The following is a 20389-nucleotide window of genomic DNA, read 5'->3' as shown; positions in this document are numbered from 1 at the left end:
TCTGCCCTTTCATTGCCACGTATTCCTGTGTGAGCGGGAATCCAAATGAACGTCACTTGTACTCCCTTTGTTGCCAGGTCTCTGCAGAGTAAGATAATAGTTTCAGTTAAACTATTCGACTTGCCATTATTTTTGATGAACATCAATGCGCTTTGACTGTCGGAGAATATCGCTAACTGTTTGGACGGCATACGTGCGTTGCTCGCCCAGTTTAAACTTAACATAATTGCATATAATTCCGAGGAAAATATCGATTGTTTGGCGTTACGCGTGGCCCAATGAGAATATTGAAGTTCTTCGACCCAAAATGCTGCACCACCGCGCGTATTTGTTTTCGAACCGTCGGTGTATACTTTCGTATAGGTAGTAGGTACGATAGCGCGTCGCAATGTAACGTTCACATTCCTGACGTATGTATTCAGGATGGTGTGCCCCGCAGGTGATACGCGTCTATTTCATATCGACGGCAAGCTGTTCATTCACCCAAGGCGGCACTGTACTCGGTTTGCTAGACTGTAAAATAATATTTTGGATAGACGCGGATCTGGTTTTCATATGAAACGTAATAAACTGATGCGATTCGGAATAGAATTCGTGCCAAGATTCTCGAGTTAGTGATATGCAGGGGTGGTTTGGAGTTGCCATAATAATACTGCGATACTTATAACACGCTTGAAGCTGTCTTATGTGAATTGGTGGTTCACCGCAGGAATGCTGCAAGGCGTAGACTGGCGTGCTCATCATAGCCCCACAGCAGATTCTCAGAGCTGCGTTCTGAATTTTCTGTATTGCTTGTATGATATGGAGTGGCGAAAATAAATAAGCTTCACAGCCATACTCAATGACGGATCTAATGAGTGCTCTATATACAGCTAGAAGGCAAGGTTTGCTCGCACCCCATGATGTCCCGCTTAATAACCTCAGAATGTTCATCCTTTGAATAAATTTCTCCACGACCGCATCCTTGTGAAGTCGGTAGGATAGGCGCGAATCAAAGATGATTCCAAGATATTTATGTTGTTTATTGATTGAAAGTGGTGTACCTCCTATCTGAAGGTTTACTTGTGGTAGGTTCCTACGCTTGGAGAATATCACTACAGCTGATTTATGCACATTGACACGAAGTCCCCATTTCGTTGTCCACTTGAGCACTTCATCCAAGGATTTTTGGATATTTTTCGCCGATGCGGTAATGTTCAGTCCTGTTTCCCACAAACATGCGTCGTCGGCAAACAGATTCATTGTGCTGTTCACTGCTGTGGGGAGATCATTAATCATGACGCTAAATAAAGTCGGACTTAGCACACTACCCTGGGGAGTGCCATTTTCTAGAATGTATGTATCGGATAGACTTTGTCCTACGCGTACTTGGAAAGTGCGATTGCTGATAAATGAATATATCCATTTCAGGATGTTGCCGGATATTCCAAGCTTGTGAAGCTTATAGATCACACCTTCTCGCCATACCAAGTCATACGCTTTCTGGAAGTCAAGAAATACTGCTATTGTTGAGCGTTTGTTCCAAATTCCTTTGTATATTTCATCATGAAGAGTCATGATGCAGTCTGTTGTCGATCTTCGAGCCCGGAAACCACTTTGCACAGGACTAATCAGGTTTTTGCTCTCCAGAAACCAATGCAGGCGATTCGCTATCATTCTCTCCATTACTTTGCACCAGTTTTGGGATCAAATCACTACCTTCGAGTCACGAGTCATCTCGAGTCATTGCACATTTTGACTCGAGTCAAGTCAAGTCAATCGATTTTCGAAGGTGACTCGAGTCAAGTCAAGTCACCTGTTTTTTGGAGGTGACTCGAGTCAAGTCGAGTCAAGTCAAGTCAAGTCACGAGTCAAGTCACAATTCAAGTCAAATTGAATTTCGAAGTATGAGTGATGATTCAAAGTCATTACATTTTGCTAGGTATGTAAAAGACAGATTAATTGGCCATTTATCTTGAGTCAAATAACTAATATAAAGTTTAATAAACATGCAAAAAGACGTTGCATAGCCCACGCACTGTCACACACGTAGAACTGCTATTAGAATACGTGAGTAGCTGTACAGTTAGCCTACATGCTACAGTCAGTTGTTATCAGCCAAAATATAGGACGGAATACGAAGCCCCGAGAAGTTGAAACAAATTGATTTGGTAGGATTGCCACATACCCATCTGCACATCCCTAAGAATATAAACGCACAGACTATATTTGTTCGATTTAAATCATACAAGAGTGTTGGCAAAACTGAGCAATGCGCAACGTAAGCATTGAGCCGCCTAAGAAACAGAGACACATTGCTATTAGATTAATCTACTACTGGTACGACAACGTAAACTGTGATTGTTTCGTTTTCGGTCAATTTATTTGTGATGTAGCAATGGAGGATCAGTGTAACGTACGATCAGTGAATGACTGGTTGCTCTCACAAGTGACACCAGCGTATCTTGAACAATTCGAACATACACACGATACATTGATATATTCGACACTGTTTACTATTAATGACTTGAAATTGACTCGTAAATTTTGCTCCGAGTCACGAGTCAATGCAGATTTCTGAAGCTCCGAGTCAAGTCAAGTCAAGTCAAGTCATTTTTGCAAAGTGACTCGAGTCAAGTCAAGTCATACGAAAAAGTTGACTCGAGTCTGACTCGAGTCAAGTCATGACTCGAGTCATCCCAACACTGCTTTGCACGTGGTGTTCGTTAACGATATGGGTCGATATGACGCTGGGTCGGACCTGGCTTTGCCGTCTTTAAGCAATGGGATGATTATCGCGTGCCGCCAGTGATCCGGGCAATGCCCATCTTTCCAATATCTATTGAAGATTGACAACAGATAATTTCGACTGCGTTGGTTAAGATTTCTTATCATCTGATAGCAAATTTCATCGGGTCCTGGAGCTGTACTTTTTCCTCGATTTAATGCTCTTTCCCGCTCATTCATGGTGAATGGCTTATTAATACCGTCGTCTGTTGTATTTTCTGCTTGCATAATTGGCACAATGTATTCGTTTTTGAACTCTTGTCGTCTGACCATGAACTGCAAATCTAGATTTTGGTCGCTACTGACCGACGCAAATTGTCCAGCAAGCGCGTTTGCTTTATCGGCGTTTTCTGTTAAATTAATGCCTTGGGACTTGAGGCTATTTATGACGTTCCATGTACGGTTCCCCATCATTGATCGTACTGTTCGCCAAACCTTTGTTTATTTCGAATTGCTATTCGGCGATTAACAGAAATTTTCCCAGTGTGATTTTCTGGCAGCTAGAATTGTTTTTCTTGTTTCTGCACGCTGCTTCTTGAACGCGATCACTGAATCCATGTGAAATGATAGTTTCATTTTCAGAAACGCCGCTCGTTTGCGACGAACTGCTCTGGAGCAGGATTCGTTCCACCAAGGAACACAGCTCTTACTGTGGGGTTTTGATACAGGAATGCATGTTTGTGCCGCTTGTATGATTGCTTGGACCGCATGTTCAATAGTATTATCACCCTTTTGAAGTCCTGACATTAATTTGTGTTCAGCAATTCGCCTGTACCTGTCCCAATCCGCTTTGTGGAATGACCATGAGCGAAAGTGATTTTCTGGTTTAGCGATTGGTATATTGATCGTGTTGAATATGACAAAGTGATGGCTTCCTAGTAAGTGGTCCGTGACCGTGGTTTCTATTTTGAGTGCGATATCCTTTGATACAATGCATAAGTCTAACAGAGATGTGGCACCAAAATCCGACGCGATGTTGATGCGAGTGCCTGCCGTGACGTTGGTAATCACAAAATCATTGCTGTCGATCACTTCGTAAAGGTTCCGCCCATATCTGCTTGTGCTGCTGCTACCCCATAATGGATGATGCGCATTAAAATCGCCTACAATAATTGATTTCGAAAACAGAGAGTTCATGCATGCTTCTAGAGTGGCCTTAGAAAGTGATCGATTTGGTGGAGCGTAAATGTTCATGATGTTGATCCCTTCAACCTTGATAAGCTGTGCTTCTATCGGGTCCAATCCGGTCAGTTCAATTTTCTCGTATTGTACCCTTTCCTTGATAAATAAGCAGACCCCACCCCCATATATGTCTCGGTCTTTTCGAATGAGTTTATATCCCCAGATTTTCGGCTGGTAACGGGACACCAAGTGTGACTCTTGTAATGCTATTATCTGCGGCTCTTCCGCTAATTCTTCTAAAAAATGTTTCAGCTCATTGATCTTTCTATATATGCCGCGGCAATTCCATTGCATTATTGTGAAGAACGTCCTTTGTCCCTATCCGACTTTTTTATGACATCTTGTACGTCTTTCGCGAGGAGTGGACCCCCACCGTCAGTCACATTCGTGGTATTCTCGATTGTTGGCTCGCTCGTTTGTTGACTGTTATGCGATTCCATACACTCTAAATTATCCATCTTGTTTCCTCCACTAAAGGTCAGATCGATTGCACCTCCAATATCGACTTGAGGAGTCGTCATCATGGCATTGAGTTGGTTAACTTGGTTGCCGTTACTCTGATTGAATGCGTGATTATTTGTCACCGAGATACCAAGATTTTCCCCCGCTGATTTTTCTATGATTGTTTCAATGTCGATTCGTTTTTTTTTCTACAAAGCTTGTTAGCGTGTTTTTCATTACTTCGGCAATGAAATTGAAGAAACCGGAAATTGGGATAGTGATATGATCCCCTGTCTTCTGCACTATTGAGCTTTGTTGCTGAGATACTCTTTGGCGATACTGGTTTTCATCTGGTAGGCCTGGTAGGGCGTTTTTATTCGACACTTCTGGAGAAATGTCCGCAATTCTATACAAGGTAGCGTTCGGTTTCGGCAATGGTGGGAATTCACTGAGAGGTGGTACTACCGGATCACTAGCTTCGTTTTGCAACGTATTCCGCGCAGTCCAATAGTCTACCTTGGTGTTCGCCATTATTTTCTGAATCCTAATTTCCTGTTGATACCTTGGGCAACCAGTGTATCTAGCAGAGTGAGAATTGCCGCAATTAACGCAGTGGAGAACACTACTGTCACACTTGGCAAGGGTGTGGCGGTTTCTGCATTTAGAGCAACGCTGCGCGCTTCGACAATGCTTCGATTTATGACCGAAGCGATTGCAATTATAGCACCTCGTGGGCGGTTGATTGTATACGCGAGGCCTAAATCGTAATGTATACGCGAGGCCTAAATCGTAAGAATCCTATCTTAACCACGGCTGGCAAGATTGTCGACGAGAAGCACAAAAGCACTGATTTACCGGGTATAGTTTCTCCATCAGCGCGCTAGGAGAATCTACGCGCGAACGTAACATGTTGGTTTGCCAACGAATGCAATATCTCCTCATCCGACATTTCTAGTGGCACGTTTGTAATAACTCCCTTCACTTCTACTGGTCTGGTATTGTATAATTCCGTTCGCACCTCTATCGGATTTGTGCTCGATCCGAGATCGGTGCATGACAGTAACTTCGAAACTTGGTCACTAGTCGCACATTTTGCACATATATATCTCCAGACGGAAGGACTTTCACATCCTTGTAATTACCGCCTAGAACTGCGTATAACGATTTATTTATAGTCAACGGATTGTATTGCCGAATGCGCTTTTTTACACTCTTTATAATCACTGACTCATCAATACCAAATCTTGTAGAATTCCCCGTCGCTACCTCCTTCGAGGAAGGCCTAGGAAGGTCTGAATCTGCGGAGCGCTTCTGCGCCCCGCCACTACCTGACATAACGTGACTGTTTTATATCACACCAATATGCGATACAACTATTGTATACAGAGCTACAGAACGCTTCAGCTGATATAAGCCTACTGCTACGCAACTGTCGACTACGCGGCTAGTCGTTAATTAGGCGTGTCACTATACGAGATCACAATGAGACGTCCTATCTCGACAGCGCTCAACACACGAATGATGTTGGAAATGCTTAAGTTTAAGTTTGGAATATGGTAGACCGATGGTTCCCTTACTTTTTTAACACACCTTGTTAAGCTCAACTTATATTCATCACTACCCCTGAAGACAATATGTCAAGTTTCAACAACCCATTTGAAACCAAGAGCTGTTCCTTAGGTATATATTAATGAGAATAGCTACCTATTGCTCCTGCCGTTTACCCGTCTGTTGCTAAATTTCTCAACTTTTTGAATGTTGATGCGTGGACTAAAACCATATGCTGCATCATCTGGACAGGAAATTCGTTTACTTTGAAGCTTGCTCGTTAATACGCCACGATTACGCTGCCTACGTACCTCGCATGCGTAAACTAGATTCAAAATAAAGTCAATGCAGCAAAGTATAAGAAGCAATAAAAGTCACAAGAAAGCACTCACTTTCCATATAGTTTAGTACAAACATTATTTGTTGCCATTTTCACATTACGCATTATGCGGTCTGTGTTTCAATTGTTACGTGATACATTTTCAACTCCCTAATTTGTAAAACAAGTCAATCAGTGTTCGCGATTACTACATGACTCATCATATCTATCACCCATAAAAGGATGAACGGGCATGTTAAAAAAGGAATCCGAAGGCTTAAATTCAAAGAAGGTTTTGAGCACTAAATATTTGTATAGTGGGGTCAAAGGTAAACCTTTTACTTTGAGCCAAGCATATCACCGAGGCTAAGGATTTTAATTAAAGTCGGTCTTATGACAAAAACACGAAGACAGACATAACTATTTAAGCGGCACATTGCTCAGAAAGTAGCGACCAAGACAATGAGCTTTTAACCATTTCAAATATATTTCAGTGTAGTGGTTCTCGAACCAGGGGGAAAGCATCTGAAGGGACGCGATTTCACCCCAGCTCATTGTTTTTGCTTTATATTGTCCGAATTTCATATGTCAGAATTCTCTTATCAATAGCCATCACCTTCCACCCCTTTAAAATATCCGTTGGGATTGCTATAGCATTCTAGTTGCTCTTTTTTAATATTTTGTGATATCATGATAATAGGGGCCCGAAATATTTCACTATCATAAAGGGACGTGTTTTTGAACCACTGTTTTAGTGTCTTAATAGTAGAACGTGGATACGGGTTTAAAGAGAGTTGAAAATGTATCATGTTTTATATTATTTCGAATTATGACAGCAAATTGATATCTTTTTAAGTAACCGTCACTTTCTCATTACCTAACATCAACACATTCACCGAGCAGCATTTATTAACAATGTAATTTAGAAATAAAATAAAATTACGCTGCAGAATTTAGCTAAAAAAATTACACTCAGTCCGCCAACGTATTTTCTACTACTCATTTGGCCCACGGAGAAAAATAATTGCCCACCCCTGCTGTAAGACGTCCATAAAACCACTAACACCGGCTTCCGTGAGCCTATAGCGATCGGAAAACAGTTCATCAGTGAGGTATTCCACAGGATTATCAAAATCTGTAAGGTACCTGCGTACTTGCTGTAGTCTGTTTCCATTCACTTGCATGTAATATTCTAACATATCTCTGCCAATATCCATATTATCTGAAAGGAATGAACCACATACCGTACACCTATCTTAACAGTTCATACCGAGCGAGCGCCCACTGCACAGTTGCGAATAATGCTAGACATGTTGAGAAAAGACTCAGAACTGGAGAAAGTTCGAAAATGTCTTCGAATACGTAACCTCCACTCCAATGGAGTTGAACCCAGCCTTTACTCCGTTGAGCAAGACTTGAGTTTGAGTTTGCAGTGTGTCTCTGAATACGGGCCAGGGATTTCTATAACTTTCTAGAAATGCCTGATACTGGCCTAAATCTTCGCAAGTGAAATGGTGTCAGTTACATTAAAAATAGTCGATAGATATATTATATGGTCTGTATCCACAGAAGAAAGCCTATCCTTCACACATTATAAACTGGAAAATTTTGGTGCGGTAGGTTTTTCTCAAGTCATAACCCTAGTTTACACCAGAATTGGATCAATTACATTAATTCAGTTCAATTAATATTACAATTACAATTACTCCCTTGCATGTTTCAATTACATTACAATTACAATTGCTTAATGCTAAAAATATCAAATTACAATTACAATTACAATTACTGTTAAACATGTAATTGATTTGGTAGAGAGGCGCTCTTTGCTTACCGTAGCGACACTATTCATGTTTCATTCATGATACGTAGAATACCATTTAATTAAAAAAAATGGAACGTATTCGAACTATTTCCAATCATGAGTGCTGAAAACTACAAACACAGAAACAATTTTCATGCGACTATTAACAATCAAAAGTTCGAGCGACTGGCAACGATTAACAGCGAATAGGCTGCAAGAAAGTCACTGAAATATAATCAAACGAATACTCAGAGCTGAGTAGGGCAAATGAAAATTAATTGGTTATGCGTCAGCGATAAGGATGATATCGAGAAATTGTGTAAAATTAAAATAAATGCAAAGAGAAAGAAGTTCCTGATAACAACGAATTACAAAATTTTGGTTCGTATTTACATTTTCACTTGCTCAAAACCTGTTAGGTTGCATTTGATGAACATTAGGGTGCGTAAATATTCTGGCCCCAGAGAATTTGGCTAAGATTGGAGATAAGACTGCGGGATAACATCTCTACAATTGCGTGAACAAGTTTGACACAACCTTGGTTAAAAACTTGAATTTCTTTTTGCATTTGTTGCAGCAAGCTGGTTAGAGATTTTAAAAACAACTCCGACCGTATAGTGTAGCAAATGATTCAGCACAGGTTTCAGAAGAGATTATTTGTTGTTCATCCATTTTTGAAATATTAAGATTTAGTTCAGCCCACTGGTTCTCAAACTATTTTAGACACGCCCCCTTTATGACAGTGAAATTATTCGTGCCCCTCCTTATCGTGATGTCATATAATGAAACCAGAATGTTAACAATCCTTACAGATAGTGTGATGGTATGGACGGTTATGACTTTTGATGAGAGAATTCTCCAATATGAAAGTCGGACCGTACACAGAGCAATAACTATGAAATGGAGGTAAATCGCGCCAAGCGCGGACATTTTTTTCACTTTACCAGAGCTTCCCAGTTTGAGAACGACTGGTTTAGCCTATATTGTGATTCACTGAATTTTCTGCTGCTACTGAAGTATCGAAAACAGTTTAGCATGGCTGAATTATCTAGTTAACGAGTCACGCATAGAACACCGATGTAAATAGACTAATTACTTTATGTTGTAATTGTCAGGTTTCAATAACAATGGAATTGAAAATGTAATTAGGTATTTTTTTAACAAATTACAATTACACAAAATACGAATGCTTCAATTACAATTACAATTACATGAAAGAATGTAATAATTACATTCAACTCAATTACAAATTACAATTGATCGAACTCTGGTTTACACTGTAGACCAGGGGTGTCTAACAGACGATTCCACCCGGCCCGCGAAGCCATTCTGAGTAGATTGGAAAATGCACCCCGCACATTTCTAACAAATTTTGATTTTCTTTAGAAGGAAATATACTTCCTTCAAACCCCCAAATGCAGGAAATGTCGAGCATGTTCATGGGCAACATATAACCATCCGATAATGGTATTGCAGTTTCACTCAACTAATCATTAAGTCGGCGATATTGAGACCCAATTCCGAGCAGGCAAAAAATGCACAATGAATTTTTAGTTTTACGGAAGAAATTCCCGAAGAGTTGTTGTTCACAGTGGCGAAAACGCCAGTGCAAAGCCGTTATATGCAGGTTAAATGATGAACATTATAGTTACACAGAAATATATTTCAATTATCCGGGACCGCACTATCGCAGTGCTGTATAATTTCTGATTGAAAGGTTCCCGGCCTCCAGAGAAATCCTTATTCCGATTGCGTGATAGCCGAATAATGAGCCAAATTCCAACGACCGCGTTTTCGGTTAATATCTCTATTTTTTCATCATAATGCATACGAAACTTATGTCACCGTTCGAGCCACTCAAGCCACTCGTATTTTGTTTGCAAATTCCATTATTTGCGAACAACGGTGTTGCTATAATAGAACCCCTATGGTTAGTATATTAAAATGCTTAAAGTGAAAAACAAGGCCATGGATTTCGAGGTAACATTATGGAATCATTTGACTGCTTGGGCCCGCGAGTGATCTGAAGGTTTGAATCCGGCCCGTGACGCTCGTTGAGTTTGACACTCCTGCTGTACACTATGCGGCCACAAGGAATATTTCGACACCATATAAAAATACATTATTGCCTCGATTAATGGCGGTTCGAATCAGAGGCGAAATCAATTATACCAGGACCCTGCGTCTAAATGCCCGTATCAGATAGCGTTTGATTGGTCGCTGCGACTCACGCCATTCTAATGCGGTTGGTCATTGAAAATCATGACATCATGCACGTTTCAGTGTGTCGATGCGATATTGTCTGCACACTAGATGAGTCAGACGTTCACACAGCAGGAAGTAGATTAGCTAGTGGTTTGTTCGTACTTTTGCAGCAAACGTATGGAATGTTCGAACGCAGCCGCGGTGGCGATTGTCGGCGGTGCGATCGAAATGATGTCCGTCGAACGTGCTCGCTGTTGCAGAGTAGTCAGACGGTACAGGAACCACAAACAAGTCGACACGCTTACAACCAACATAGTAGCGCATACCGACGATCAAGTTGCCGGAGCTTACGAGTCGTACGAAGCTCAATTTCGTAAACGTATTCCGAAGATGTTTCCACCAAGGCTTCCAAGACATTACAAGAACGTTCAACGTACCAACAAGTCGACGTATCCGCTGGCTCTTCCCACGCAAAATCAACTTCAATACACATCATCACGATAGTCATACCTGTTTTCCAATACTTGATGAGACCTATCGCATTTTAAACGTTGAATAGAGCGACAGTGTCCTTTTCCAAATATGTATTAGGTTTTATTAATAATTTCTTTGCTTCAAAACACCACAAGATTGCAATACAGCGAAAAGATAGGAAACGACTCTGAGTAGATAGTCTTTGAAATAAACCATTCTGGATGCGATGTAAAGAAGGGGCATGTACACTGAAGGGAAAGTTATAGGAGATGACATGAATGAGGTGACAAGTGTGTGAAGGCAAGGTTGAGATGTCAGATCCAGTGATTTGAATCGCTACAGTTTACAGCGCAATAGTTAGCAGAGTGGAGAATTCAGTTCGGTTTATCTAGCATCAGTAGCAAGAGCAATTAACGCATGGTATCTACTTCCTATTGTTGGTGAAAATTTGTTGCGAGAAACCCGATCTAAATAGAGAGAAGTAAGGCGAAATGGCTGACTCAGCATTGTTAAAATAGCGATGGAATGAATGTTGCGTTCGTGGTTGCGAATCGGATAGGATTTCCTCCAAATAGCCTTTGTTGCTATAGTCGCGGTCGATATGGGCCTAGAACATTGTGTGTTCCGGAGTTTTTGTGTTGAACAAGCTGCGTGTCAGCGATCAGCAGATAAACGTGAGTGGATGCGGCAAACGGGGTAAATGAAAATATCTCACTGAACTTGATACAAGTTATTTTAATTTCAGAAATTGTACATGGTTAGCATTAGTTTTCTTGAGTATCAGGTTCGGATTAGCTCAAAGTGCTCCTGCGTACTGGAGTTAGTGCTAGCAATCGTGAAAATAGCAGGTTTGTGTGCATATAAATACTGCTATACGCCTATAACCGATACTTTGCTTATAGTGACTGCTCCGATGGTGGTCGGGCAGTGCCCCGGAAAATGGAAAACAAGCAACGAATCAAACTACGCCACTCCAGTGGATTCGAGTTGCACTTGGACGGCTGGAAAAAGCGGGGGCCAACTTTATCGTATCAAAATGAACGTCTACAACTTGACGAAATTTAGGGAATGCGGGGAATTAAGTTGGTTGTTAAATGATATTATCGACTTTTCCTGACTTTCTCGCTTTAGAGCCATTTACACACACGCGAGACGGATGGAACATTACGTTTCGATTTTCTCAGTGCAGCAGGCAATCCGTGAAATGTGCGGTTACCAGTGGAACTACATTTCCAGAGGGTTTTTTCGTTCAAGTAGGAGAGATAGAAAGTATAGTCGCATCACTTTCCTGTGCAGTAAGTAGTAGCCTAACCCAAAACGCTATCTTCCTGTCTAGGCACCACCGAAACACAGACCAATAGCACGGTGCCATTGCCTCAACAACACAGTTCACTTCCATACGGGGCCATCATTGGAGGTGTAGCGGGTCTGATTGTATTAATTGTGTTGGCAATCATTGCATTTCAGTACAAAAGGTGAGTACGATGTTGGACTGCAGGTAGATAATAATCGCTTGTTGAGTCCTGTAGTAGTCTGACGGAAAAGTAGATTTCATCGCCATAACGCGAAGACTTGTGCAAAAATAGCGATTTGGTCAGTCGGCAATTCTTATTTGAGTATTTCCAGGCAAATAGTTGCGCGATACGACGCGGTTTGTTAGTCGTAAATTGCAGACAGATAACGCTGCGCGATTTCTGTGCAAGGATTTTTTTGAGTCATTTTAGCTATAATTTGAAGGCGCTGAATCCGAATCCGAAATGTAGTGTTGACCAGTGTAATACTTTTTCGGGGCACTCAAGTAGTTCTTGGGTACTTGCAGTACTTATTGAAGTGGTTGTGTTTCCAGAGTATACTTTCACTTCTATCTGACAGTATTTTGTATGAGCTATCTCCTTTTGCAAATTGGATTTTGAAAGTAGAAGGTAGTTTAACGGTATATTATTGAACAGCCGCCACGAGTTCAATAATCATTACATCCCCGGGATCACAGTAAGTGAATATAGTGCGGAAGATTCTGCCAATACGTCCTGCAGCGTATGTGATTATAGTTATTTTACGCCAGACGAGAATGTTAACCTTGCGATTTCGTATGTGGTCACCTCAGAGTCACTGCTAAAAAGTATGCGACTCATCCTTAACCACATTAGCTTTTCAGACCTTTGGTTTGTCAATTGAAGTAGATCAAACGGCCATGTTATTATTATAACGAGAACTGTCGAGGCGTAGGATCACGTCCAACTTACGATATACAACAGCTTTTCATATAATGTGACTAGAATTGATGACGATATTGATTGATATACTTGACTGGGCGTGTTGAAAGACAATTGTTAGCAGCGGAAGGCATTTTGCTTATTCTTTATATCATAGTGAGAGAATGATCCAGCAGACTCATGCATGTCGTGACACCATATGAAGAAGTGATTCATGTGGCGGCGATTATTTCGTTTGGATTTTCACTTGTCTCTTGTGTTGGGCGATTCGTTCAGGCTCGAGTTTGTGACCACGAAACGTTACTCGTCCATCCACACGGCCACTCAAGTATGGTATAATATATAATGAGTAGATTGCGCGGCGACATCAATGACAATACAATAATATAATATAAATATATATAACAATAATCATTGTTCAATATATGAAATCAATTCTTTCTCGCAGGAAAAAAGAAGAAGAAAGTCGATCCGTCGACGACGCGCACCAAACCAACGACAACCCGCTCTATGACATGGCAGTGAGACCCGACCTTGTGACGTCACACGCGCTCCAGCTCGATGATGGGGCGGAGAACGCGTACGATCTGGCGGACGATGCTCGATCGCCCCCGGTGGCAGACACGTACGAGCAGGTCGTACGCGCAGTTCCGCAAGGTGGTGACGTGTACGCGACCGTTCAGAAAGGGGCCGTCGGAAAGAAGACGCGACCATGATGACGTCACAAATGTACGGTGATAGGGTTGTCGTTTTTGTGTTTTCTTTTTTCACGAGATATATATTTCATTTTCAAGCCGTACGGATTTATCGCTCGCGCTCCACTTTCGCATTTCAAATCTTGGTTTTTGTCGGTCGGGCGCTTTTTAAACGAATGTACAACCGCATAATAGAGACCACGGCCGCATTTCATGACGATGGTCGTCAGATACGTCACGCTTTAAATAGGTAGCTTAAAAAGGAAAGTTTTTGGAACAAGGTTCTTCAGAACGTGGCCGCGAAGCCACATTTAGCGTTATCTACGTCCTTGCAAAATGAATGACTTGTAAAAGCCATTAAGTTTTAATGGTGTTTATAGGATGCAATGCGTGGCCAAGTCCTGGTACATGATTCAACATCCCTGGCTATATTTGCACCATGCTTAGTTGATGGATTGGCAAACAGACTGCCGTTGTTTGCAGTGGGATTTGCATGGATTCCGCAAGCCGTGATACAACAGATTTTTCATGTTGCGTGAACAACGAATAGGCCCTGCCCGACAGTCAAGGCCAGAACGAACATATTTGGAAGGGTGTAATTGGATGTATGTGATTATGTTCTGGCCAAACACGAAATGGGCTCGATCGCGTGGTCTAGTGCTCAAAGTATCTATGTCTTTTTTAACCATACTGCACATAACACCGCAAGGGCTCGCCTCTGTGTTAAGTTTCCAGTAGCAGATTTCATGTGAGTATTTGTCGCCCAACAAAAAAGCCGATTTTCACATATGATTACGATTTTTTTCTTGGGGGGGGGGGGGGGGGGTAGGAGGATCTCATGGTTCTTAATAATATTATATCAGGGGCTCTTAACCATTACTAACCTGCGAAACAAAGACATTTGAATGCTGCATGTCAAAGGCAATCAAAAGGTCTAAAACAGCAGGTCCCAACTTATTTTGGTGTCGGAGTCGCATTTCGAATACACTCATTAGGTACAACAAAAATTATAAAGCATGTAAGCACGTACCAACGAATAGCAGCAAGAGAAAAATACACAAATCGATTAAATGTCCAACTCGGCATTGGCTTCGAACTTCAAGAAGTGTGTCAAAGCAAGGCGTGATGGCAGAGAATGCAGTAGGCCTATAGGCACGCAGTAGCTGCTTGAGGTCGATCGCGATATTGATTTTTGATTCTGACCATTTCACTAAAAAGTGCTTCAGATACATAATTTGATCACAATAGAGACACGTTTTTCTGGGCATTGGTTATCAAGTTGGGATACTTGGCCTCTGGAACTAAACTCCACCATTTAAGTATGTCTTCACTTTTAATTGTTTGAACCAGATAAATGACTGTATGTCTAGCAACTCAAGTCGACAATTACTAGGGGCAGTGGCCACATTATATGCAATAGCATTTGAAAATATTTTTATCATGGGCAAGAGAGCATTCATTCCGTCAATGCGGCGGTTGAACCCATCAATGCAATTGCTGATACGCTTGTTGCATGCATCAAATGATCCATCGGTTTGATCGTCAGACACCGTTGGAAAATGTGTTGTAACGCCATCTGCACTTAAGTCTGGTGATGAGCTGACTAAAATTTGAGTACCGATCCGAATGCATTTGAGTGTGAGTATACTTTTTGGCGTGAGTTGAGTAACGAAATCGTTGCTGAGTATAAAGAATCGCTCCCTACTCGACAGCATGGGAATTGATCTCCACCCTTAATTATAAACTCCAGACTCCAAGATAAGCAAGGGTAATTTTTTAATACGAAATCTTTTTTTGTTATTATTGATTTTTAGTATTTTTGTGGGATTTTCAAGCGCCAATGGGAGCCGCAAGAAGGCTAGCTGGGAGCCGCATGCGACTCTCGGAGCCACGGTTGGGAATCTCTAGTCTGAGAGATATTTTCTTTATTTGCATACATTAGCATACCATGGGCTTTTTTTATTGGCATCACACAAAAAGAAGATGACAAGAATCTGAAAAAATTGACCATGTTAAATTAAGCTACCACAGCTCCTTTGGTTCCAAGTAGTGACGACTTGAAATCGATTTACACAAAATAGGTTGAATGATTCCCTGGGCACTTGAGCAGGACTATGAATGATCACTGTTCATCTGATTAGATTTTTATCTGCCCAGACACACACACAATGTACAATGCGAGGTACAAGACACACAACACGATGTAATGAACAGATATGGGGATGCTGAACGACCAACCAGTTGGCGTCTCTTAAAATTGTATCCACCTCGACCTAGTGCCCGATGTCGCAGTCTTCTCCGAAGTTAATCTTCCTTCCTCGATCCTTTTTAGAAGCTATTTCTTGTTGTTTTTCTTTCTTTATTTGGTCTTTTTCTCTGGGATATTTTGTCCCCGTAAGAGCAGTGACACGGGGGACCAGGAGCCTGGGCCGCCTGCGTTGTTACGTAGATGGCGCCAATGCTCACCACTACGCTATCCACGATATGCAAATGTAACAACCGTTGTAAATGACGATTTCCATATTACTGGAGGCCAGAGTTGGATCAATTACATTATTTCAGTTCAATTACAATTACAATTACAATTACTTTCATGAATGTTTCAATTACATTACAATTACAATTACTCCATGCTAAAAATATCAAATTACAATTACAATTACAAATACTCCTTGCATGCTTCAATTACATTACAATTACATTTACAATTGCTGCTGTTGAACATGTAATTTACTAATCATAAATTCAACCGTGCTCCTTGACAACCGTAGCGTCGTATTTAACAACAATTCAAGTCTAGTTCAGATTGTGTAGTAATAAATGCGTTTATGTGCGTACATAGTATGCTATGCGAGATGTCATTGTGGCGTAATATAAGCGTGTTTTGAATGCTCGGTAATTATGGCCCACGTAATTGGAAATGTAAAATGTGATTTACCTAATTTCCTATGGGTTAGGATTAAGGATAGGGTGCAGTATGTCGTTGAAAAAGTATTATAATATATGCACGTGTTGGATTTGCGTCTATAGTATATAATTAAAGAAATAATATTATTTTTATCGAGGGACATAGGAATTAAGACGAGGAGTGAAAACAAAACCGTGCTTTGTCAGATAAGACGTTACATAATATCCAGTGGTCTGGTTAGTAAGCCAGACGAAATAACGATGCAGCATCGTGATCTGAAATCGTATTGTAGATTGCCAACCCACTGATAGATGCGCAAGATGTGAGTCACGGATGAATGCACCGACAAACATACTGCAGAGCCGGCTAAAAGCAGCAAACTTTGTAGTCCTAGAGCTGGCGATCCATGCGTCCAAATTTGATGCATCTGGTCTTTATCGTAAGCTATTGATGTACTAATTCCGAAAATACAAAATATAATCTCGTCAGGGCAATGTAACTGCACCAAAATAGCCGTTTAAGGCCGACTGTTCTGAAAAGTGAGAGCGCTGCAGCAGCATGACCACAACAATTACCAACTACGCCCAGCGATTGTTCAGAACAATGCCGATTCCCAGACTTTCACGACTATTTTGGGATGGTACCATTGCCTGGAAATATACTTTTATTGCGGAATCAGTGCGACACTAGCTTTCGATTAGTACCATACATATCAAATTTCGACGCTTGGATCGTTAGCTATGGGAATATCAATTCTGCTGGTTTTAGCCGGCTCAGCAGTTCGCTTCTCGGCGTATTCAATCGTGAGTCACGTGTTGCGAATCCATCTGTTGGTTAGTAATCTAAAGATTGTATACAATGGCAGCCGAGGCCAGTATAGCGGTAAAAATAAAAAAAAACTTCGCCCGCAAGGGTGCCGTCAAAGGCTTCCGCGAATGGATCCACCAAATTCCTTGTCGACATTTAAAGAGAATGCATTAAAAGTCAATTGTTTTATGTTGTGCTTGTCAGATCTCAATAGCAATTTAATGTAATTGAAATTGTAATTGAGCAAAATTTGTGTCAAATTACAATTACAATTACAATTACACAAAATAAAAATGCTTCAATTACAATTACATTACAATTACATTGAAAAATGTAATTAATTACATTCAATTACAATTACAAATTACAATTGATCCAACTCTGCTGGAGGCATCGTTGAACTGTTATAGATATTGCACATATTGTGTGTTCGTTGTTTACTATACTAGTGAAAAGGATATTCTGGAACCACGATAGATAACCAATAACCATGTCCCCTGGTATGAATGAGTATGACTCATTTTGAAAGTGTTTAGGTTTCTCGGGTAGGTTCGAGTTAATGTTTTTGATACTGTGGTATATTGGTGTAAATCTCACTGCTCTCATGTTAGTACAATGCGTCGGGCTCTTTGTAGGAATAGCGTGTGGTCCGTAGTGATTTAACAAATATATTCTGGTAACAGACCTCGTAACGCACCGAAGAAAAATGGCGTCGCAGTAGATGATGATTAATGATTACATGATTTTATAGTAGAACAATAGTTTTATATATCCCTGAGTTCTCATCGCAGGTTAACAGTCGACAAAATATGTCAAATCTCGAAATTTTTTGCGCGTAAATTTACATCAGGGCTGTTTTCTGCGGGTTTTCATCAATGCAATGGCTTATAATAATTCATGTAAAATAAATTGCGGGTACTTTCAGATCAGTAATTCCCCGTTTAAACCCTCCCGTTGCGCTAGTTCGGGTTATTTTCGAAAAAATGTTTCGAACTAGGCATTTGTATTCAGCAGAGCACAACATGTGGAAACCGAAGAGTCACCGTATACCCAACACAATTAACTTCCCCGCATTGCCAATCGCATAAGTGAATTCTTGGTGCGTACTTCGGGATCGAACCATATGGCACGAGTCTGTACCCGATGGTTATTATAGCAATCTTCATTCGATCCCACATATAGCACATAGTATTGTCATAGCGTTAATAAGTCGAGTGGTGCTCGACAGTCGTTAAGATATGGGTGGCGCCAGACATAAGCCATTTCTGAAAAGGGAACACGAGGTTGAAAGGTGAAGAACCACTATGCGTCAGAGCAGTAAATGCCGTCACTATATTCATCTCCACCACTGTGTAAATTAAGTGATATTATGTTGTGCTGTAAGTAGATTATTTAGAAAATAGTGAAAAATATTCATAGAGTCGATGCATGCGATGGTATGCCTGTGAAAGGGGGATTTTTATATCGGAAACTCGTCATGAGTAGGGCGGTTTTTTTACCTTAAAATATAAAATTTTGACCTAAAAAATCAAAATTTTGACTTTTTTGGACCTAAACAAACTGAATTTAGACCAAACTTTCACCTAACGTAAGCAAATTAGGTGTTTTCCCACATAATGTTAAAATTGTACCACTTATCTTCATTTCTGGTTGAAACTGACTGTTCTACCGAAGCAGTTTGGCCTGAAAAAAACGTTTTTGGGTTAGAAACATGCAACTTTTTACATGAAAAAAAACAACATTTTAATGAAATCTAGCCCTATGAAGAATTTCAGTGGTTACAATACGCATTATGGTAGAAATAATAAAAAAAATTGTAGTACCACGAGATATACTTTCCTACATTCTTGGGTGGAAAGTGCATGTCCTTACTCAGAAGCTTGCCAGGGACGTTCAACAGCAGCAGTTGTTGGCTGACAATACTCAAGTTGTGCGTACACTGCTGGTGACACACCGTGTTGCTTCATTCTGACAATGCTGTCTACATCACAATTTTTCATCATGCGCTTCTTAATATAAGAATGATGCAATGTCCAAGAAGTCTTTCTTCAGTTAGGATATTGCGGTACGTTGGCCATAACACCATGTCTACTTATTGGTTTCCTTTGACCGTTTATGATTCACAATGAGCAGACTATTAGCCATTTACAACGGAAGGCCTATAAAGTAGGCTACAAGCTGTAAAATATCAAATGATAAGTTCACCGACAGTGGAAAATCTGCAATACAAACGAAATGCAGAGGTCAAAAAAATTTTTGACTTTATGAACAATTTTGACAAATTTTGACCTAACGCTACAATTTTGACAGAATTTTAACAAATTTTGACCTGTCAAAAAAAACGCCCCAGTCATGAGCAAAAGTTTATTGTAAATGTCACCACGAATATCGTTATTTACGAGAAATCTGCTTCTATGCGTTGTTTTCAAATGGACCACAGTTAAAGATCGTGATTCACATATAACTGTGAGATATGAGTGAGCGTGCAACATTTCAACATCATCGTGCGCAAATGCATTGGTGACATGCACAGCCATACTCGTAGTCTGGTCAGAGCCCTGTTCTTAGTTTTGCCTATTAGGATTTTTATAATCCCAGCTAGTTGTGGATATAGTAACGAGGATCCCAACGAACCTCGAACATTTCGAAGTGATAGGACCAGGGCTTATGGCAGTCGGAGTCAAACCGAAACCACTGGTGCTCTAACAGGATGTTTTAAATCAATAAAATCATCGGTATTGGTAGAACATACAATAAACTGTTCACTACAGTTGATATTAAATTCGTTTGGCGCGTATGCTGGACTGGACGCGTACCCATCATTGCATGATTCTGATTCGATAAAGTCATTACATTGTCCATGTGAGGATTGAGCATACATTTTGGTACCGATTAATTAAATCCGGTCTTTAGCAGTGAATGAGCAAAGAAAAGCTATTTTGCACTCGAGTATATGACATTTAGGGCTGGGCACAATGATTCGAGTACTCGAATCTGAATCGAGTATTAATTTTAATGATTCGAGTCGAG

At 40.7% G+C, this 20389-nt stretch overlaps 1 protein-coding gene and 1 long non-coding RNA gene across 3 annotated transcripts in view; both read left to right on the top strand.

Moving 5' to 3' along the window:
- The first annotated feature begins 10374 nt into the window (after nucleotides 1-10374).
- Nucleotides 10375-20389, top strand: part of LOC145436985 (uncharacterized) — a 30401-nt gene continuing 20386 nt past the window's right edge. For both annotated transcript variants that reach the window (XM_080314168.1, XM_080314167.1), the window contains exons 1-5: nucleotides 10375-11410; nucleotides 11482-11584; nucleotides 11639-11818; nucleotides 11868-12005; nucleotides 12073-12211. In XM_080314168.1, coding sequence (XP_080170294.1) covers nucleotides 11491-11584; nucleotides 11639-11818; nucleotides 11868-12005; nucleotides 12073-12211 — 551 coding nt within the window. In that variant the 5' untranslated portion in view covers nucleotides 10375-11410; nucleotides 11482-11490. The remainder of the gene's footprint in view (nucleotides 11411-11481; nucleotides 11585-11638; nucleotides 11819-11867; nucleotides 12006-12072; nucleotides 12212-20389) is intronic.
- On the top strand, nucleotides 12092-14433 carry LOC145436986 (uncharacterized). Its single transcript, XR_013914521.1, has 2 exons — nucleotides 12092-12222; nucleotides 13412-14433. It is a non-coding gene; the product is annotated as an uncharacterized LOC145436986 (long non-coding RNA).

This window comes from Botryllus schlosseri, chromosome 4 (assembly GCF_051294905.1).
Source record: "Botryllus schlosseri isolate E-star chromosome 4, Bs_hap1, whole genome shotgun sequence".
NCBI lineage: Eukaryota > Metazoa > Chordata > Ascidiacea > Stolidobranchia > Styelidae > Botryllus > Botryllus schlosseri.
The sequence above is the reverse complement of the archived record's forward strand: the minus strand, read 5'-3'. Positions and strand labels throughout refer to the sequence as shown.